The sequence below is a fragment of the Ambystoma mexicanum genome, chromosome 8, assembly GCF_040938575.1.
Source record: "Ambystoma mexicanum isolate Mex_15411 chromosome 8, UKY_AmexF1_1, whole genome shotgun sequence".
NCBI lineage: Eukaryota > Metazoa > Chordata > Amphibia > Caudata > Ambystomatidae > Ambystoma > Ambystoma mexicanum.
Genome location: NC_090929.1, coordinates 1,103,429,235 through 1,103,448,740, shown reverse-complemented (window position 1 = coordinate 1,103,448,740; position 19,506 = coordinate 1,103,429,235). Strand labels below are relative to the sequence as shown.

The window sequence follows — 19,506 nt, the reverse complement described above, 5'->3', positions numbered from 1 at the left end:
GGTTTCGCCCGACAAAGGTCGCAGACAAGAAGAAGGCCAAAGGGAAAAACATGTCATGGCCATTTTGAGTATATGGTATTATGCCGTAAAAAGTTCATGCAGTAAAAGCGAAAAAAAAATAGAAAAATATCCACTGCCATCAGCGAGTCATGGACACACCATAAAAGTAACAGAAATGTTACAAAAGTAAAAAGGGAAAAGGGTACCGTTTCCCTGTAGCATGTGGCAGTAAGATGTGTGCTACAGTAAAACAGAGGAATCTTGAAAAGTGAAAAGGGTCCTCCTGCACCTAGTAGCCATATGGGCTGACCAGTTCCCATAAAAAAGTTGAGCTGAGCAAGGAAAGTAAAGGAAAAAGGATTTACCTGCCTCCATAAATCAGGACAAGGCTCGAGTCATAGCAAAAAGTTATGTGTACCATTTTATAGTATATGTAATAGTATATTTAACTTTTTAAAATCTAAAGTGTGGTAGGTGTCCAAATTGGGCATCAAGATTGAGTTTTGTGTGTATGCATATTTTTTTTCCCGCACATGTAGGCCTTCTATTGCTTATGTGCTGGATCTATGCTTTGCACGAGTATCATAGTGTAGGCCTTACTGCTCACTCACATTACCCGTGAGAGGCTTGGTCAAACTTGGTGGAAACACTGCAGGTCCACAAAGGTTAGACTCTCAGATCCTTATACCAATAGTGGCTCTGAAACACTCCCCTTCCGCCCTTCCCCCTTCCCCTCCCCCCCCCCCCCCAACAGCCACTTCAATGTCTGTTTCTTAAACCCACACTTTTGGAATATTGCAAAGGAGATTTCGGGTGACAAGCTGTTATTCAGAGAAACAAATGATGGGGACTGGCCATTACCACTTGGTCTCCTTAGGCAGGTTTTTGAACATGGTTGCAATTCAGCAACATTCCTGCATGCACACCATTGCCTTTTTGCCAACCATTCAGACAAACCTGCGGAACATGACCGTTGGTGGCACTGAGTTGTTTGAGACCAAGGCTAATTAAATCACCCAAGTCAGTTTGGCTACCGCTAAGTCTTTATGGTTGTCTACTGTGATAAAATCATGACATGAACCAAAGACTGGGAACTTGGGTGCAGAAGACCTTGAGAGCCAGGTGAAATCACCTGCCATCAGTGCTTACCACACAGGTGGTCTGTGGAAGATGTCTTAGGGCCTCTTCTCCCTGTTTCCAGTCTACAAACACATACCGCTGGCAGCTTCCCAGCCAATGTTTGTAAAGAGCTGCACAGCGTCAAACATTAGACATCGAACAAGGTTATGCCCATTGGACTGAATGGGGACAAGGGGCATAGGCTAACTAAACTGGTAAGTAAGCCTGCCCCCTGAAGCCTGTTCAAGATGAACAACCACTCAAGGTAAGTCGGTCTGTCTGGAACAAGTGTTCTGACTGAAGGTTCTGGTTTGGAGCTCTAGGTATCGCAGGTGCAGTGTTATTTTTAGATGACAACTGACAGCTAGGTTCTTGTCTTCATCAGTAACCTAAACGAATGTATCTCAACCAGTCTGGAGTTGGCTTTAGCTGAAGAAGAACCTCTGTGATGAAAGCCATGACAGCCTAGAACCACTGAGGCATACGAGACATGGTGAATAGTGTGAGTGACCCCACATGGGTCCTGCTGGCACAGGGCTCAGGCCCCAACAAGACTCATATTCTTCTTAGGGAGCAGCAGCAGAGCAGTGATGTCCAGGTCGTATAATGGTGCACTTCCAGTTTCACTGCGCCAGGCTGCACACAATCCGGGCAACAGGAGGTGTGTCAACTTGGGATAGTGGATGCAGGCTATAGGCCCACAACTCAATATGGCTCCAGTGCAATGACCTCAGCAATACAGGACTCTGAATTGGTACCATCAGTGGAACCAGTTAAAGGGAGGGAGGCACAATGTAAGGTCTCCCCTGTCCAATAGAGTGCAGACTTGTGGTGGATGTCTCAGCCAATGGTTGTCGCAGCAGCAGTCCTTCTGTATCTCTCTGTGGCCTCTTGTGCTTTAGATTGATGAATGCTTCTCAGCTGCGTGGTCCCCATACCACCTTTTGGGGGACCTGCAACATTCAAACTCTGGACGGATGTCCAATAATGAAACCGTAACGATCTCAGGCAGGATCCAGGAAGTGTTTTGGGGTTGTCTGCAGCCCCATGCCCAGCCTAACCCAGTTTCCCGTACACACACAAAGACTGTGCTTAAACAACGTTTTCAGCCATTTTTATCACTGTAGTGCACCATATGCTGACTTGTGATCAATAATAAAAGGTGCACCGCACCTCACAAAAGGTCAAAATAAAGGTGCCACTGTCACCACCCTGTCTGGGCTTCACTTAGTATGGGAAAACACCCATACTCTACTAAGACTTGGAGCACAAGTTTTCCCTGCACTACTCTCCTTAACAGAAGAGCTTGTGCTACAAAAGACTTAAATTGGCAGACAAGGACAGGAGAGCAGAATGAAATGGGATGACCTGTTACCAGAGGCCCTATTTTCTAGATTGAAAGAGCTTGTAAGCCTCCACTGATGTTTCAACCTTTAAGTTGGTCAATGGACGAGAGCCTTTTGATTTGCTGGACATACTCAAGGGGTGGGAGGCTCAATATACAATCATGCACTGAACAACCCTCCAGTTGTCCAGCGGACCAACGATTGAATAGCTCTAGTTGGTACATTTGTAGGTCAACGTACAAAGCAGGCACAAGAGCAGCAGAAAATCATGTATTTGATCAAACAACCAAACTAAGGAAGCTCTGGGTCCGAGATTAAGTATTCCCATTTCTCCCCGCCTCTGGAGATTATTGGCTGAGTGGTATTGGCCCTACCTAATCGGAGAAGTGGTGAGGGGGGTGGAGCTACACAGTAGAGCAGTTAGATTGGCAGACACCCTCACAAATATAATCAGCTGGCTGAAAAAAATGGAAAAAAAAACACAGAGCCTGCAGTAATTGCCTCCACCACAGCCCCGAAGGGCACAGAAGTTAAGGAGAAGGACGCTCTCATTTTGATACCTGGTGGACTGGTTTTACCAGAGGCATGATCTGCAGAGCTTTGGGGCCCTCTTTTTTTGCATGTGTTTTGGACCAGTCCTGAAGGCTAACAGTATTTCCACCATATCCACACGGCCCCATTGAAGTCGGTTCACTTGAGACCAATCCGGATAGCAGAAGCTTAACGGCAAGTCTGGGTCTCTCATTATTGCACGGATCTGTAGACTGAACTTCGTTTGCCAGCATGTTCCCTTGTCCTCTTGCATTGTTCTGGTGCCAGAAGCTTAGTACGCTATTTCTTCAGGGGCCACTGAGGACTTAGTGAGAACTCCCAGTTTTCTGTGACTTCGGATGTGATCCTGGTGCCTGCTCATAATCGTGTTGGATGTTGGCGTCCAATCTTTTTAGGGGCAGCATGGAGGAGTTGCTTTACAAAACCTGTTGAACAGGAAGCTACTTGTGCATTGTAAGTCCCCAAAGTATTGCCAAGCATTACTTTCACAATTCTATTGCATGCAAAAATGTTCAATTTGGGCTTTCTTCAGATATTTTTTTATTTGTTAGTGGTTCCTCAAATGGACAACCGGCTGTCCTGCAGAGAGACTGCTTAGGACATTTTTCAAAAGGTGTGAAATTCGTACGAAGGATGCATTATCCATTAGAACAAATTTCTCATCTGCTTCTTATTAATTAGATAGTCCTTCCACAGATTGCTAACCAGCATTTCAGTTTTACATTTGTTTGTCTCTGGTGGGTGGCACTGAACCAAGGGTGCATAGGAGTCTCCATATACACTTCCAACCATGGAATTAATCACAACCCTGAGCAGTACTAAAGTCTCAAAGTGTATTCTTGCTGCTGCCACATGTAATGCTCTATGGTTTATCGTTAGCCACTCTCCTAACACAAACTTCCACATTAGAACCTCTGTTCAGTTCCAGCTACATGTCTACTAAGCGGCCAGCAAAACAAGCAGCAAACAAGGCCGCAATGGCTAAATACTTTAAGTGAAGATTCCGTCCATTTGTTAGTGGCAATTCTAATTACGAGGCCCTAAACCTTGAGTCCAAGTTCCCATTTTGCTAACTAATCCTTTGGTGTGCACCTGTGAGTGTCTGTGGTGATATGATGCAATAGAATGAAACTCGGTTTAAAGTTTGTGTTTTTGCAGGGCATGTACCAACAGGAGTCTGTCTCAGTGGAGCAGAGCTCCTACCACTTTGCGCTGAATGGGAAATCATTTGCTGTGGTGCATGATCACTTCCCGAGTTTGCTGCCCAAGGTGAGTGATAAGACCTTGTGTATGTTAGTGTATATCACCCCCTCTTTCCCACTTCATTCCACCTCCTGACTATCCTATAATACATCAGCGTGTTATTACTCTGAAGCAAGCATGGGGAGCACCCAAGAGAGCCCTTTTGCTGTGTGATGCATGGTGTCCTCAGCAATGTTCCCTCTAATTATTTTTCTCTATGTGCGGAACTGGTTTGCTGTTGTGCGCACATTATTTTCCATGTGCGCAACTGACTAATGAGGTAAGCCACTTTGTGAGCATGCGTATTTAGTGAACTACCGTCGCAGAAGAGAGTTTGGAAAGGAATTTTCTCTTCCCAGCCACTGCAATTCTTGACAAATCACATAAACTTTTTTCAAACACATAGGCTAAAATAGAATATGTCATATGTGATTAAACAGAAAACTCATCAACCAGTCCAACACTTCAACATATGCCACAGTACTTTGCCAACGTTTTATGCCACTGGAAAATCACTCATGTGTACTACAAATCGCAAATATCTCTTGTCATAAACGGATGTGGCTGTCAAGAAATTCAGACAGAATACAACATTTGCCGATGGATTAGTGGCAATTAAAAGCAATGTGTGAAAAAACATGCTGATAGGAGTTCAAGTGCCACTTTAATGAAGTAATTCAAGGGCCAGGAGAACATGCGTCTAATAATTTGTGTAAGGATGATAATTGCATCAGAATAACTGCGCCTCAGAATATGATGATTAAATATTCCTGTGCCTCTGCTTACTATGCACATTACGTTGTCCTTTGGGTAGTGATAACACCAACCTTACAGCTAAGAGACATATACACCATCCATATGTACTCCCTAAAAATGAAAATGTGCCCACCAAAAACGAGAAACAATGAACCTTTTGTTGCTTCAACCCACAAAGCTCAGCTTATATTTTTACGAATTAGTGACCAGCAGCAGAGCAGTGGCATAGGAAGGAACTCTAATAATATGAATGCCTGATCGCAACAGGAATTTTAAGGGGAAGAACATCTTTTTACAAGCAGAAAGTATCCCTAGTGGCAAAGTTAATTACTTTTTTACTCCCTGAAAAATCATTTGACTCCATGTAGGGAGCAAAATCTGATTAGAGCCTTGCTTGTAACCCTGAAATAGAAAGTGAAATGACAGGGAACATAATATAGTCCATAGTTATGGTCACCCTTCCACACCAGAGCCTAGACAAATTAAACAAGAGCTTTATTGAGGTTTATTGTGGATCTCTATGTAAGAAAATCACATATATACACCTTTTAAGTTAATGGCATCAAATCTCAAGAGATACAACATATTGAGTCCCTTCTTTTGTAACTATGGATCCCTCTTCTGTAATTCTTTGTTATGAGTTAAATAAGATGCAGGGAGATGCTAGAGACGATACAGAGCACATGGTTATATTGAAAAGCCCTCATCAGCTGAGCATAGAAAGAAAACAAAGGTGCTGTTGTCTAGACGGGTACTAGAATTTCCTATCCTTTAGCAAACAAGCAACACATTTCCTTCAGTATACTGCTGAAACGTCTGACTTGGTTTTTGAAATTAGCTGCTTTGTTCATCACCCGCAAGTAGTGATGACCTGTGCTCTTCCACCCATACCCTTCCTCGGCCCCTGTGCTTGCCTCCAATACTAGTTGATAGAGCACTGTAAAAAGTGAGGGATTGTAGCAGTAAACACTCACTGGAATATTTGCAGACCCAGTTTAGTTTAAGTTTATTTGTACCGCGCACCGAACCATGCAGTAACTGTGCGCTAGAACTTGAGCAAGTGTTACAGGCATATAGAAGAATTTACAACAACACAATAACAACAATAACTGCAGGTCGACCGATGTTTACAGACAGGTCAGGGGTTGAAACTGTACATGTAAGAAAGTTAGTATAGTATTGCAGAAATACATACAGAGAGATTGAGCAGGCACAATATTATTGAGGGTGTGTTAGCGGACCGTTAGTGTTTCTTATCGAAGAGCCACCGCTTTACTTTGGCTTTAAAGGTCCAAAACGAAGCCATTCTGATGCTGAGGGGAGGATCCACAATACTTTGCAAGCAAGGCACATTTAATACTCAAAATATTATGTGCATTTTAAGAATGTCATGACTCTGCATGTACGCAATTCTTTTGCAGTGCATACAGGATTGTTTGCAACATACCCCACCCTTATATCATTGTGTAGGATTACACAGTTCTCAGTGAAACTGTTTTGCTAGGAGCGAGTTATATATAATATAATGTGTGACGGTCTATGTCCAAAGGAAGGCATTCTCCCGTCTGAATATCCAGTGCCCTGATACTACGGACGAGTAATCCCAGGCATAGTCCATACCCATTATCCCGTGTAGGCAAAGTAAATGATATTGCAATGTTGCTCTCCACTTATAGGGTAACGTTAGTAATGCTAAAGTTGGAGATACTGAGCATCACATTTGTCTTCTCAAAATCCTTACAGGGCAAATTAATATTTTAGTTTTATAACGCGTTAACTTGCAAGGGGGCCGCTCCAAAGCACTTGCGTGATGTATGTACTAAGAAGGGGAAGTATGGGATAAGGTTACACATCCAGGTAGCCTGCTTACTTACAGTCAGTATCCAATATTTTAGCTGGTAGTTTGATTGTATTGTGTGTATGACGCTTTTGGTAAGGCACAATGAGTAACAGAAATTCTGGCACGTGAACATTATTCATATTACAACAAACATAAAACAAGTGGATGTAGGTACACATCTGCTAACCTTTCGCAGAGCCAAGAAAGGAGGAGTCAATGTTGTCCGGTACTATCTTAATGTGTTCTGGGGCAGAAGTTAGGTGTCATAAGGTCAAAGTACGGTAGAATCAAGCGTAGGAGCCATGGGTGGGGAGGGAACATTATTTGGTTAATGTGAGCAGGCATATCTGGGTTAGATTCTTCTGTGCATGAAGCCAGTTTTTCATATTCGTTTTTTACCTCTTATGTGTGTATTTTGCTGTTAGGGATTTTAGGTGTTTACGGTCACCCTTGAATGGTAGTGTAATGCACATTAGCACAATATGAAGACTAGTTGCCTATTTTAAAAGAAAGCTAATTTCAATTAATTGCTGTGGCTTGTGCCTCATTAAATATTTTTGAATAGGTGAGAATTGTCTGTGTGCGCTGCTAAAAATCTTCTGAGCGGCACCCAGAAGGAAGCTGGGCAAGCGCACATGCGCACAGCTTAGAGGGAACACTGGTCCTCAGTGTTTCTATCAAAACCAAGCAGAGCTGACTCCATTCTGCCCTCTTCCTTTAAATTGGTGCCGAGTCTGGAAAGTCCTCCTGAAGTTTCAAGTGGTGTCTCTCTGCTTGGCTCACTCAAGAATAAAAGCTGTTTCCTTGGGATGTGCCATTGCTTTTGTTAAATATCTATTTTTGCTACCCAACACATTGAAAACGTGAACAAATTTGAGTTGACCCACTTGTGTAAACTCCAAAATCGTACATAAATTGAGGATGAGACTCCTGCATTGACCTTCCCAACACAAATCAATACCGTTGTGGCCTCTGAGATGAGATGCGCCTGACGAATTTTCCACCCTTGCCTCTGCAGATCCTGGTTCAAGGCACCATCTTTGCCCGCATGTCTCCCGACCAGAAGGCGCAACTAGTACGCAGCCTCCAGGCTTTGCAGTAAGTGTCTTTACTATGCTTGTGGCTTTGCTTTGAGAGTTGCTATGAATGGAGGACTTTGCAGTCAGCCCACACCCAGAAAGCATTGTGGATTGCTTTACGAGCTAAACCTGGCCTGGGCAATAATGTCCAAAACTCTGCAGAGTGTGGGGGGTGGGGTCTAACTCCTCGGATTATCTATGTAATGTAACCAGAGTCAAAAGCAGTTTCTGAACTGTGTATTTTTGAGAAAGGGGGTTCAAACTATAGAATTGTAGTCCTAAAGCACCCCTGATAACATCCCCTGTGGCAGGAATCACTCACGGTCATTGTCTGCACAAGACAGATGTAATTTCATTGTGCCTTCTACTCGTGCATGATGTGTCAATATTACTTGGTCATACCTTCTGAACTTGAGATCTTCCATTGAGCACATCCAGAGGGACTGCACATTTCTTTTTCGAAGAAGGGTTCTTGTGGGTGTGGGCAGTATATCATCCCAGCTGAGGGAATTATGCTGGTGCGTAATCCTGGGAGCACAATTACTTTCACTGCTGCTAATGGGTAGGTAACACTTAAAACCTACTACATTTCAGGAATGTGTCCGTTTGAATTGTTAAAGTCACAAGCAAAGGCTTATAACGATAATGTGTTGTGGTTTTATTTAGTGGGGTAGTGATCTGAATGTAGTCCCTCAGTGGTCTACTTTGTGACCAATCGTGGAATCATGTTACTTCTCCCCATAGGGGATCCCTTCCCTGTGAGGCTGGGGAGGTAAAGCCACTACCCGAAAATCCCCCTAGAGGTCATAAAAAGAGGGTGGGGGGACCTCACAGGGAGGGACATCGCTCATGGGGATGCTGACTCCCGTTCCATGGTGGATCTCCCTAACCCTCTTACCTTTTTGAGTCCCTGAAATTCCTAAGATCTGTAAGAAAAGCTTATGTTATTGTGAAACTACTCCTTTTATTCCTATGAAACCTAATTCAGTGTGTAATGGAAATATTGTGAAGAAGATTATTACAGGAGTTATTCAAACTGTTCTTTCATGTGACTTCCAAAGTACTGAGAAGAGGTGTACCTGAGGAGCCTGAGGAGTGCATCATCAATACAGAAAAGGGACTTTGACATTGCACTGGGGAGGATCCAGCACTGGCCATAAAAACAGACAACGGACCACTTGAAAGTGTACCAGTGAAACCAGAGTGAAGCCATCGTAATGATGCATCTTCTCGGGAAGTTCAAACACAGTCACTAAGACGTGAAACGTAGAAGCAAGCCCTCAGTCAAGAGGACGTGGCTGAAAGGTCAGAGTAAGCCTCAGGAGCTAGGAGGCGGCCAGGCCAATAGCAGTGCTAATCCAGTGAAAGGTACATGACCTCAGCGAGGTGGACCGGTAGGTCCCTTAACAATGCTCATACCACTGAACCGGAAGCCCTGCAGAACCAAAGCGGGGTAGAGAGAAGCGAGGAAAGAACTTAGGCGAACGACGAACACAGAAGAGTAGCCACAATGTCCCAGGAAGAACCGGCGACATGGTCCCAGGAAGAAAAAGGTAACTGGAACCACAATGGACCTGGTAGGGGCTTGAGGGAGGATAACTAAAGCACTAGGAGGGATCTCCTGCGTCACAGTAGTTGGTGGAGAAGTGAAAAAAGTGACATTATCAGTGAGAAGTGCATCAGGAGTGATCTGCCTCATCTCAGTGATTCTTGCAATGCTTATCCAAGCATCAGGAATGATTTCCCTCATCTCAGTGATTTCGGCAAAGATAACCAAGGACCCGGGACATGTGTTCCTCATAACAATACTTATGGTTACATCAAACAAAGTGAAGCAGAACGGCTTAAATCAACTCTGGAGAGAGAAGTACAAAGCTTAATCAGAACTGTCAAATATTGTCATCAAGAGTCAAGTGAGCCAGGAGAAGGGAGTCCTTCTTCTAGCCTCCCAAAACAGTCGTGTTGATTTAGATACTAGGGGAAAGGTTGCCAAAGATATTGTCAACAAGATTTAACTATTGGACCAGGAGAAGGTAGCTATCCTGGTATTTTGTATCTTTGTGTAACATTAACTCTTAGTTAAGACTTAAACACAATCCCCAAGGTAGATACCAGTGAACCAGGAGAAGGGAGCCATTATCTTGGTGTTCTTTGTTGTTTGAACATATAGTGGTAGGGGTAGAGTTAGGTAGTTTTTTACGGAGAACAATGACCTTTTAATTTAGTCAACCACCCTGACGACGAGCAAGTTATGTAGGGAATACCTGTTAGAAGAGGGAGAGTTAGGCCTTTTTGCTTATGGTTTAATAAAGAATTCATATTATGCTACCCCTTTCTCCGACACCTTGCTCCAGCGTGCCACCACTTTCCCAGGCTAGAACCTGTATAATGACGAATTTGTACTGTTGTAGCAGTCCTTCTTTGCCTTCCCAGGTTCATTCAATACTTCTTCTTTCTAGATATCTTTCCTTGACATGAATTTGCAATCTATTCAGTGACTTCAAAGCCACAAGCTCAGGAAGCTTCCTTGTCCGGTTGCCACTGTGAGTCGCAACAAAGTAGAAGTGATTTTTGTTTTCCAAGAACATGCCGCAGCTTCCATTCTCAAAAGAGAAGGATAAAAAAGGTTCAGATTGGTAAACTTTTTCTCAGTAATAGTCAATGGTAGAATCATTTGCATAGGTTCTAGACTGAATCAAATAAAACACACATATAATGCATTCTGCTTTCACACAATATTGCAAAACCCGATAATGCGTAACTCTTTTGAAATGTGGAATGGACTCTCTCCTTTGAGCAAAGCTGAGAAATTTGGTAGATGACGCACCACTACAGCAGTTAGGCAGGAACGGTTGTTTATAAAAGTACGGAAATGGCTTTCATGTGTAATTCGAGGTTTGCGCCACATGTAAATTGAGAGATAGACTCTGAAGTGGTTCTTTTTATTATCAACTATGCATCACAACTCTTCCATTGCTTACCCCAGTCTTTCATCCTTTACCCGCTTAGAATAAATTGGGGTGCTGTCTCCACAAATGGAGCATCAGGTCTCATTTTGGGAGACAAAGCCCTAAAATTACATGCCTAAACATTTGGAAGACCTTTAATTATTGTGGAAGTAAAAATAATGCCATGTTTTGGTAGTAAATGTTTTTTGTGGTAATTAAAATGGAAGTCAATATTTTGGTACGAAGGCAGATAGAATTGCCCTGCCTTCGTTTTTACATATAGGAGAAAAAACATAAAATAAAGTTGCAATTTGATTCAGAAAAACCCTAATCTAGGCCCAGGGAGTGGATGGGTGCTCGGGGAGGGGGGCTAGATTAGAGGGCAGAGGGGGTGGGATTCAGGGTCGGACTGGGACAGGAAATAGGCCTGGTCACCCAAAAAAAACTGGCCTACCCTTTGCCTCTAAAAAGTGGCCCACCCCTCACGACCCTTGACCTCTGATGACATCACCAGAAGTGATGTCATTTGACCCCACCCCAAAGTGACATCCCGGGAAGCAATGAAACACAACCTTTCTCCCCTTGGCAAAACAGGAAGTGGCATCAAATAGCATTGTGTCCTAATTACACTAAATTACTGTGAATCCAAGCAGACGTCCAAGACCAAATGATATGTTATTATATAGCACTTACGTTTAAGCTCTTTTTTTATAGAACAAATATGCATGCAATATCACCCGTGTGTTGGTACTCATTTATCGACCTAAGAAGGATGAAAGGCTTTTGGAAGAAAAAAAATATTTTTAAAAAAGAATAATTTTTTTTCAATTTTTTTTTTTTTCCAAACCAGCCTAGGCATGGCCAGAAACCATCACCCACTCCCCAGGGATGATTTCGGCCCGGCCACGGGCCAAAAGGCCGAGGGCCAATCCGACCCTGGTGGGATTCCAACAGACGGTCGAGGAAATAAAAACACCAACCACATGTTTAAGAATACTTTTGTATTTGTATTTATTGATTTATATAGAGCTTTCGCCAAAGCACTTCACATAGAAAAAAAGTACAAAATAGAGTATTACGCCACAATAATCAGTGATGTAAAGAAAGGAGATACATTTTAAATGAGCGGCAGAATAAAGAAAGTGTGTGCCAAGACCTAATGGAGTTAAATGATTGAATTGTTTAGGTGCTAGTAATGAAAACAGGATTTATCAAAGGGAGGCTTAGAAACTGATAACATGTCAAGCTGAAGTGATTTGGAGCGTGAATAAGGAGCAGGAACATAGATAGCGATTAGAGAAGATGGGTTGGAGCCAGGCCATAGATGCATGTAAAAACAATGCATAAGAAATAGATGAGCAGACATCAATCCAAAGAAAGCAAGGCGTTTGATTTGAAGAGAAGAGATTGAAATGTGAGAAGAAAAGCAGAAAAATAGTATGAAGAGGAGAGCTAAAAATAGATTGCAGTGGAGCAAGACCATAGAGAGGAAGGCCAATTAGTTAAGCAGAACATTAATCAAGACGTGACAGAACAATAGGGGAGATATATTGAAGACAAGGTTTACGGATGGTATATATTGGAAAGCAACAGAAGCTAGAGGCATTAGTGGAGATATGCGCTTGGAAGGCTAGAGATGAGTCAAAGATAACGCCAAGATTTTGAGGAATCTGACTTAAGGAAAAAGTAGAGGGCAGAAAGGAAATGGAAGAGAGAGGGGGAAACAGAAGGAATGGATGAAGCAGGAAAAAATAGAATTTCAGTTTTGGACACGTTTAAATGAAGGAAATTGGAATGTATCCAGGATTGGGTGTCCAGTACACTAGCAGAATTCGCAGAATGAAGAGTCGGGGAAAGAAGAAAAGGAAACAAAATGTGAGTAATCAGCATAGAAATGACAGGGAAAGGCTGTAAAACTTAGCAATGAAGGCAAGAGGGGAGGAATAGAGGGGGAAAAGGAAAGAGACCCAGGACAGGGCCTTGTGGAACACAGTGTAACAGTGGAAAGTAGGAGAAGGTTTACCAGCCCAAGAGACTGAGAAAGAAAGATCCGAGAGATGGAGCTGTAACCATTGGTGGGCCAAACCTGAACATCCCAGAGATGGAATAGTAGTGCAGTGAAGAATGATCAACAGTATCAGAGGCAGCTAATGAATCATGGAGTGTAAGAATAGAAAAATGTTTGGCAGGATGAGCAGAGAGTAAGGAATCAGTAACACAAAGAAAAGCTGTTTGCATAGTCTATAGGACGAAAGCAGGACTGAAGTATAGAAGGGAGAGAATGATGGTCCAGGTAAGTAGAGACCTCTGTGTAAACAACCCGTTTTAAGTTTTTAGATACATAAGGAAGAATTGAGATTGGACGATAGTTAGCCAGAGTGAACATTTCAAGAGTAGACTTTTGGTTGGCAGGATGACAGTATGTTTGCAATTTGAAAGAGCTATGGAGGTAGATTGAGGAGTGTTCAAAGGAGAAATAAGGAAAGGAATTGGAGATGGAAAGACCTTGCCAATAAGAGAAGGAACGGGATAAAACGAAGAAACTTTTGAATGTGCCAGAGCAAAGAACTGGATGTTTCACAATCGGGAAGATGAGAAGAGGAGAAAAGGAGGAAAGAAAGGAAGATGAATGTGAAGCCACAGAGATGAAATTGGTGCTGAAAACATCAGATGAGATCAGAGAATGGAGAATGTCTCTTAGATACTTTTCCAGTAAGATTAGATTTTATTTAGACTTTCAACTGATTTAGCCTTTTGTGAAAGCAATGTTAAAATAATTAGGTTGTAAGTGTTGTGATAAGTGTTAAAATAATAGTGTATACCATATATATTCAAAGAAAGATAAAACACGGAGTTAGAAATAATACACATGCCGCCATATATTTTCAGCGCAAAATAAAACAATGACACTTACAAACACTGAGTTAAGAAAAAGTAGACAATTAGTTTCATATACAAGCTAAATGGCCCTGATTTCATACAGCACTTTGTAATACAATACCTAATATAATTTGGTACAAAAAGTGTAATGTGGTTACATTAGTCCCTTGCTTGCCTGAGGACCATCCAGGTATAGACTACCCAAATAGGATGCATGGGTTTGACCCAAAAAGAGCCCGATGTTGAAAGTGTACACAATCATCCTCTCTCGCAGCCCCTTAGACAACCTAAAAACCTTTGGTCATTGGACATCAAGCTAATCTGACACCAACCCCTGTAATTCAAACCTGCTACAGACTTAGTGATACCGCTATGTCCCTTGTTTTGGGGGACTTTTTGCTATTGCCGATCTCCGAGAGACCTTCCTTCAATAAATGAGGTTTGATACTTCTTGACCTTAGATTCATAAACTGAGCATGTGAGGAGGAAATGTTGCATGTTTGCATCCTCACACATTTTGCATGTATCTGCTCTGACGGGTGCAAAGAGGCGTCTGACTTGAGGATTGGATAAAATTCAATAGATGGGGATGGTGTGCTTCCCCAATGTCGGCCCAATCTAAGTGAGCCAGAACTACCAGCTTGTTCTTATCAATTGTGTACTATTTAACCTGTTCATCGACCTATATGTATCAGTACGACGATAGGACGGGGCCAAGATATGTATATAATCCAGTAGGGTGCGTGGCTTGGCGGCCATGCGAGCGTGAGCTAATCTTGAAGAGCTCCCACTCAATCCGACGACTGATCCTACAAAAAGACCGAAAATAACCATTGAAAGATCGGACAAACACTGGGAAGAGTCACCGGAGGGTCCGAAGCACGCACTGGGAAAAACCTGGCGAAAATCCGGGAAGGTAGAAACGGAGCGAGCGAGGTACGCGGAGCCGTCAGGCAAAATGGCGGACGCGTCCCGCTGACACTGCTGCCCGCGTCCTTAGACATGAAGAAACGCAGGCGGAGGAAGGCAGGGCTGGGAGGCGCTGACGGGCAGCATCCAGCCCAGTCAAGACCAGAGAGCCACCCTGGAGGCGTGAGGGGCCGGCAGCAGCGGAAGGGGAGAGAGGATCGAGACAGTGCTGCGCGCTGCCGTGCTGTACCAGAGCAGGCAGCGACGTGGAGGCCCGCGGCCGTAGGAAACGAGCAGCGGCCCGCGGCACAGACCAGTCCGAAGGGGGGCCCGCGAGAGCCTGAGGAGCACGAACACGAGCAGCTGCACCGGAGCTGAGGCCAACAGTAGGACTATCCCGGGAGCCCAACAGGGGACCCCGACACCAGGAGGCGAGGCAGACGGACGGAGCGTTGGGCCTGGAGGCAAAGCGGGGGACTGCTGGGCTTGCGTGACGAGACACAGTCCACCCAAGGCAGCACCTGGGCTGCCAGTGCCGACCACCAAAGCGAGGGAGGCGGGAAACCACGGACTATGCCGCGGAGGGTGACACATCCCCACACGCGGCCGACCTCCTCCCTAAAAAACACTGGGACGGGCGGCGGCTACCAGCAGGGACGCTGGAGAAGGGGGCCAGAGAGGACATACACAAGCAAGACCCATATACAGGCACGGAGATGCCGAAGCCAACATGCCAGATAAGCAAAAAGGTGGCAGGGGGAGACAAGACAGTCATGGAGTCATTCGCCTGCAAAAGTGAAGACCAGCAGCCTGAGGCAGTCGAGAAGGACACGCCAGAGCCATACGCCACGCATGTTTCTGAAGGAGGACACACCGTGTCCAGACTCTATTAGCAGCTACTAGGAACCACCAACAAAAAGACACTGAATGCACGAGCGAAATGGGAGTAGGAGCTTCAACAACCCTTCAAAGATGAGGAATGGAACAGGACCCTCCAGTACACAAAGAAGGTCTCCAGGAATGCTAGGTTCAGGCAGATGCAAATCTATATAGTGCACAGAGCATACTTAACCCCCAAGAGAATGTCGAAGATGGGGGATGGACGGACCCGGTGCTGCCCGCGCTGCAGAGAAGAACAAGCTGACATGGTGCACATGTTCTGGTCGCGTCCGAAAATAATAGACTTCTGGAACATGGTAAAGGAAAGGGCGCTGACAGCAGGAATTCACATCCCAGCTTGGTCGCCGGCGTCTTACATATTGGGCCTGTTCCCTAGGGGGCACCGGCAGATGTCGCATGTGGCAAAGATGAAAGATCTGATGACAATATTGGCGAAGCGCCGCATAGCTATGGCCTGGAACACGAGCGAAGGCCCCTCGAAGGAGGGCTGGTGGGCAGACCTGCAAAAAATGGGCACTAGCAGAAGCAGCAGTCTGGTCGAGAGCCACGCAGAGGGAAGAAGGCAACAGCGGAGCTAGAATATTGGCGTGGAATACCCTGGTGCAAAGCCTGTTCCGAAACAGAGACGGAGACAACATGAGCGACCCCGGAGGGCCAGAAAATGAAGAAGCTGACTCGCTCGCGCCCGGGGGCGATATATAGACCAGAGAAGAGCACACAACCGGAAAGGAGAAGGCCTGGCCGGGTCCTGTGCCTGTGCGGACAATGGACAATACAGATGTCACTCGGAAGTGCCAGTGTAAATACCCATGGACAAGGAGAAGACACTCCCAGGGAAGGGAGGGGGGAAACTGGGAGGACTGTTTCTCCACCATAAAAACTCGACAACTGTTGCAGGCCGGTCCGAGGAGGTTATGGACCACAGACATAATGCTGCTGCCTTGAGGGGAGGGAGGGGTGCGGGGTGGGGGAAGGAGTTGGGTAACGCATTCCTCTTTTTTCTTTTTCTCTTAGTTGTAAAAATCAATAAAAAGAAGTTAAAAATAAAAAATGTATATAATCCAGTATGTTAAGTTTTTACCAACCGGTTCTTCTAGGTGGACACAAGGCCTCATCACGAGTTGGGCAGTATCCCGACTGTCATTCCGCCCAACTATATTTGCATTATCGGTGCGATTACTGCGTGCTAATACCACCACCAGCAGTAATTGCACTGAAAATTGGCATTTTCCCAGCGTGTTTACCGCCAGCTCTGTGCTGGGGTAAACACACCAGACTCATGATCGGGCGGGCCCTTAACTGTGGCGGTAATGCAGTTAGCACTACATTTAAGGAATACTGCCCAACTCGTGATGAGGCCCAAAGTCTTGGATGAAATGTTCTTGCCAGGCCCGGCCCACTAGCTCATTATTCTGAGATGTCTCTTTTTACTGCTTACCCGGCAGGTGAGTCCAGTGCCCTCCTTTGTTGTCAGCTAACAGGACACTGTTCTGAAAGCTTTTGGTAAGATATAGGAGCAGTTTCCAGAGTTGGCCCCAACTCTGGCAACATTCTTGTCTAGGCCTCAAATCTCATCTCAGTAAGCTACCCAGCCTCCGAACTTCTATCAGTGGACCATTTTTACTTTCGGCCCAAATTTATCTATATGCTTACGGACAAAGCTAATAATCGCTCTCCCTGCCGCTGCCACTTTTCTAGTTGTGTGCTCTATATGTTCTTTCCAAGAGCGGTTTGATGTTATGACTACTCACAGATATGTAAAGTGTTTCACTACCTCAGTGGTTTCACCCTTCATCATGTAGCTACTTTTTTCTTTCCTACTACGATGTTTGAGGATCTTTTGTTTCTAATTTATTTAAAATTAGATGGTTAGTGTTTGCAGCAGGACGCTACTGCCTGAAGTTGAGTTCTAAGAGCTTTCAGGGTTCTCAGTGGGGTGCGGGGGGGGGGAGAGAACATAATTGACTGAATATAATGGCATCAGAAAAGGTTTTCCGTTAATAGCAGAGATATCTTCGGATGCCTCTTCCACAAACTTGGACATGTCATTAATACACAGACACAATAAAAGCCGGCCTAGCAAGCAACTCCGTTTAACTCCTCTAGGTGTTTGTCCATTTTTTGTCTGTTGATCCCGCAAGCCAAACCTAAGCAGAACAGAGGTGTTCAAGTATAATGACCTGATAATGTTAAGCAACAAGCTGTCTGTTGATTCCCATTTCAACCCATAGCCTTTCTCTGACCACCATATCAAAAGCTGATGAGAAGTCCAGAAAGGCTACATGTAGCGGCATCTTCTTAGTGTGATGAATCCCACAATGTCATCATTCCCTCTCCGGAGAAACTGTTTCCCATATGGCCAGGGAAGGTCAGCAGCTCCTGATCCCAACCCTGGGGGTGGTTGCCTGGGGAAGGACCATCTAGAGGGAGAAGACCCTCATGGGAGGGAAGGAGACTCATTGGAAGCATCAAGGTATCCCCCTTTGCACTCAGGGTATGACATCCACTTAATACACAGACGGTTATGGCCTATTGGGATGTTGAACCTGTTCAATTTCCCCATACTGACAGTAGAACTCCTTTTGACAACTTGTGCTAAAGCACTGAGACTAGGAGGAGCAGGGGAGCAATGGCAGAGCACGTCGGCCTGGCACCGGAGGTGTGCTCTAGTGGTTGGAAACATCCAATTGGTGCCAGGACATTTAAAATCCCAGCGACTCGAGAAAGCGGGAGTTCTACTCTGCCTGAGGTGGGTCGGGGGACGAGAAGTAGAGCAGCTGCAGCAGAAAGCAGAACTGCCTTTACTGGACCCATCTCAATTGATCCCGACGGAGAGAGTTTGCTGCAGGGAAGGCTGATGAGCAAAGGTGGAGGCCTGATGAACACCAGGAGACAGACAAGACGGCAACCGAAGGAGAGGCTGCCTCGCTGGTGTGAGAAGCTCAGAGAACACTGAGACGGCTAAACAATACTGGTGAGTCCAGGGATGGGACGTGGGACACTGCAGCGCTTTGTTGCATGTATCACAAAGACACTTACCAGGCGAAGCCAAGCAGGGGAGATGGGACCCTGGGATGCTTTGAGAAAGAGACGAGGAAAAGGGGGTCAAGGAACCAATGGTTCAGAAATCTAAATTGTTACACTGTGAATAAGTCCTGGCAGGAAAGTAGACCAGGCAGCCTGTTGCGAGACCCGCACCCAGAAGGGAAGTTGAATGTTGCGAAGTCCTCGCAGAGAAGTATAGCAGGCAGGGGGATTGGAAGTCAAGGACCTGCATACCATCATAAATACAGTCGTTCAAGAGACTGTCTTGAAAGTGTGTGAAAACCCAGGGGAATGCAACACACCTCCTTGGGATGATAAAGTGATTGGACTTTGGTGAAATATGGGAGTCAAGGGATAAGGAAGAACACTTGAGTTTGTGAGTCTAGGGAATGGGAGCCATAAACCCTGGATTGGAAAGTTTTCTTTCACCAAGGGAAATAACTGTGGCTATCGTTCTGAGAGTTGTGAAACTTTAATAATTTGTTCATTTGTGCACCTTTTTTTAATTTTGTTGAAACATTGAAGAACACTACAGATGGCCAGTTGAAAGACTTTATCCCTTTGGACATTTGCGTAAGTTTAGTTTGTGTCCGGATAGGATTTTGGACACCGGATGGTGAACTCTTTATTTTTGGATGTTCTGACACTGACATCCTTTCGTTTCATTGAGGCTGGGAAGCCCCTCATGGTGTTAGGACGAGAGAGGTCTTTCTCCAACCCTTCCTTTACTTTAATAAAAGTCTTTAGCAATTATCACAATGCTCCTGTGTCCGAGTCCTACTCCTGATTCATTACATTAGCCAAACCATATTTAATAGACGAGTGCCAAAACACACAAACCTGATCCACAGTGGAGGCCCCAAGTCTAAAACCACACTGTGCAGAGACCA

At 44.8% G+C, this 19,506-nt stretch overlaps 1 protein-coding gene across 5 annotated transcripts in view; it reads left to right on the top strand.

Annotated features, from left to right (window-relative positions):
• ATP13A2 (ATPase cation transporting 13A2) overlaps nucleotides 1–19,506 on the top strand; it is a 749,950-nt gene that overhangs the window by 638,972 nt on the left and 91,472 nt on the right. For all 5 annotated transcript variants that reach the window (XM_069611124.1, XM_069611127.1, XM_069611125.1 and 2 more), the window contains exons 22-23: nucleotides 4,176–4,286; nucleotides 7,874–7,953. In XM_069611124.1, the coding sequence (XP_069467225.1) occupies nucleotides 4,176–4,286; nucleotides 7,874–7,953 (191 nt within the window). The remainder of the gene's footprint in view (nucleotides 1–4,175; nucleotides 4,287–7,873; nucleotides 7,954–19,506) is intronic.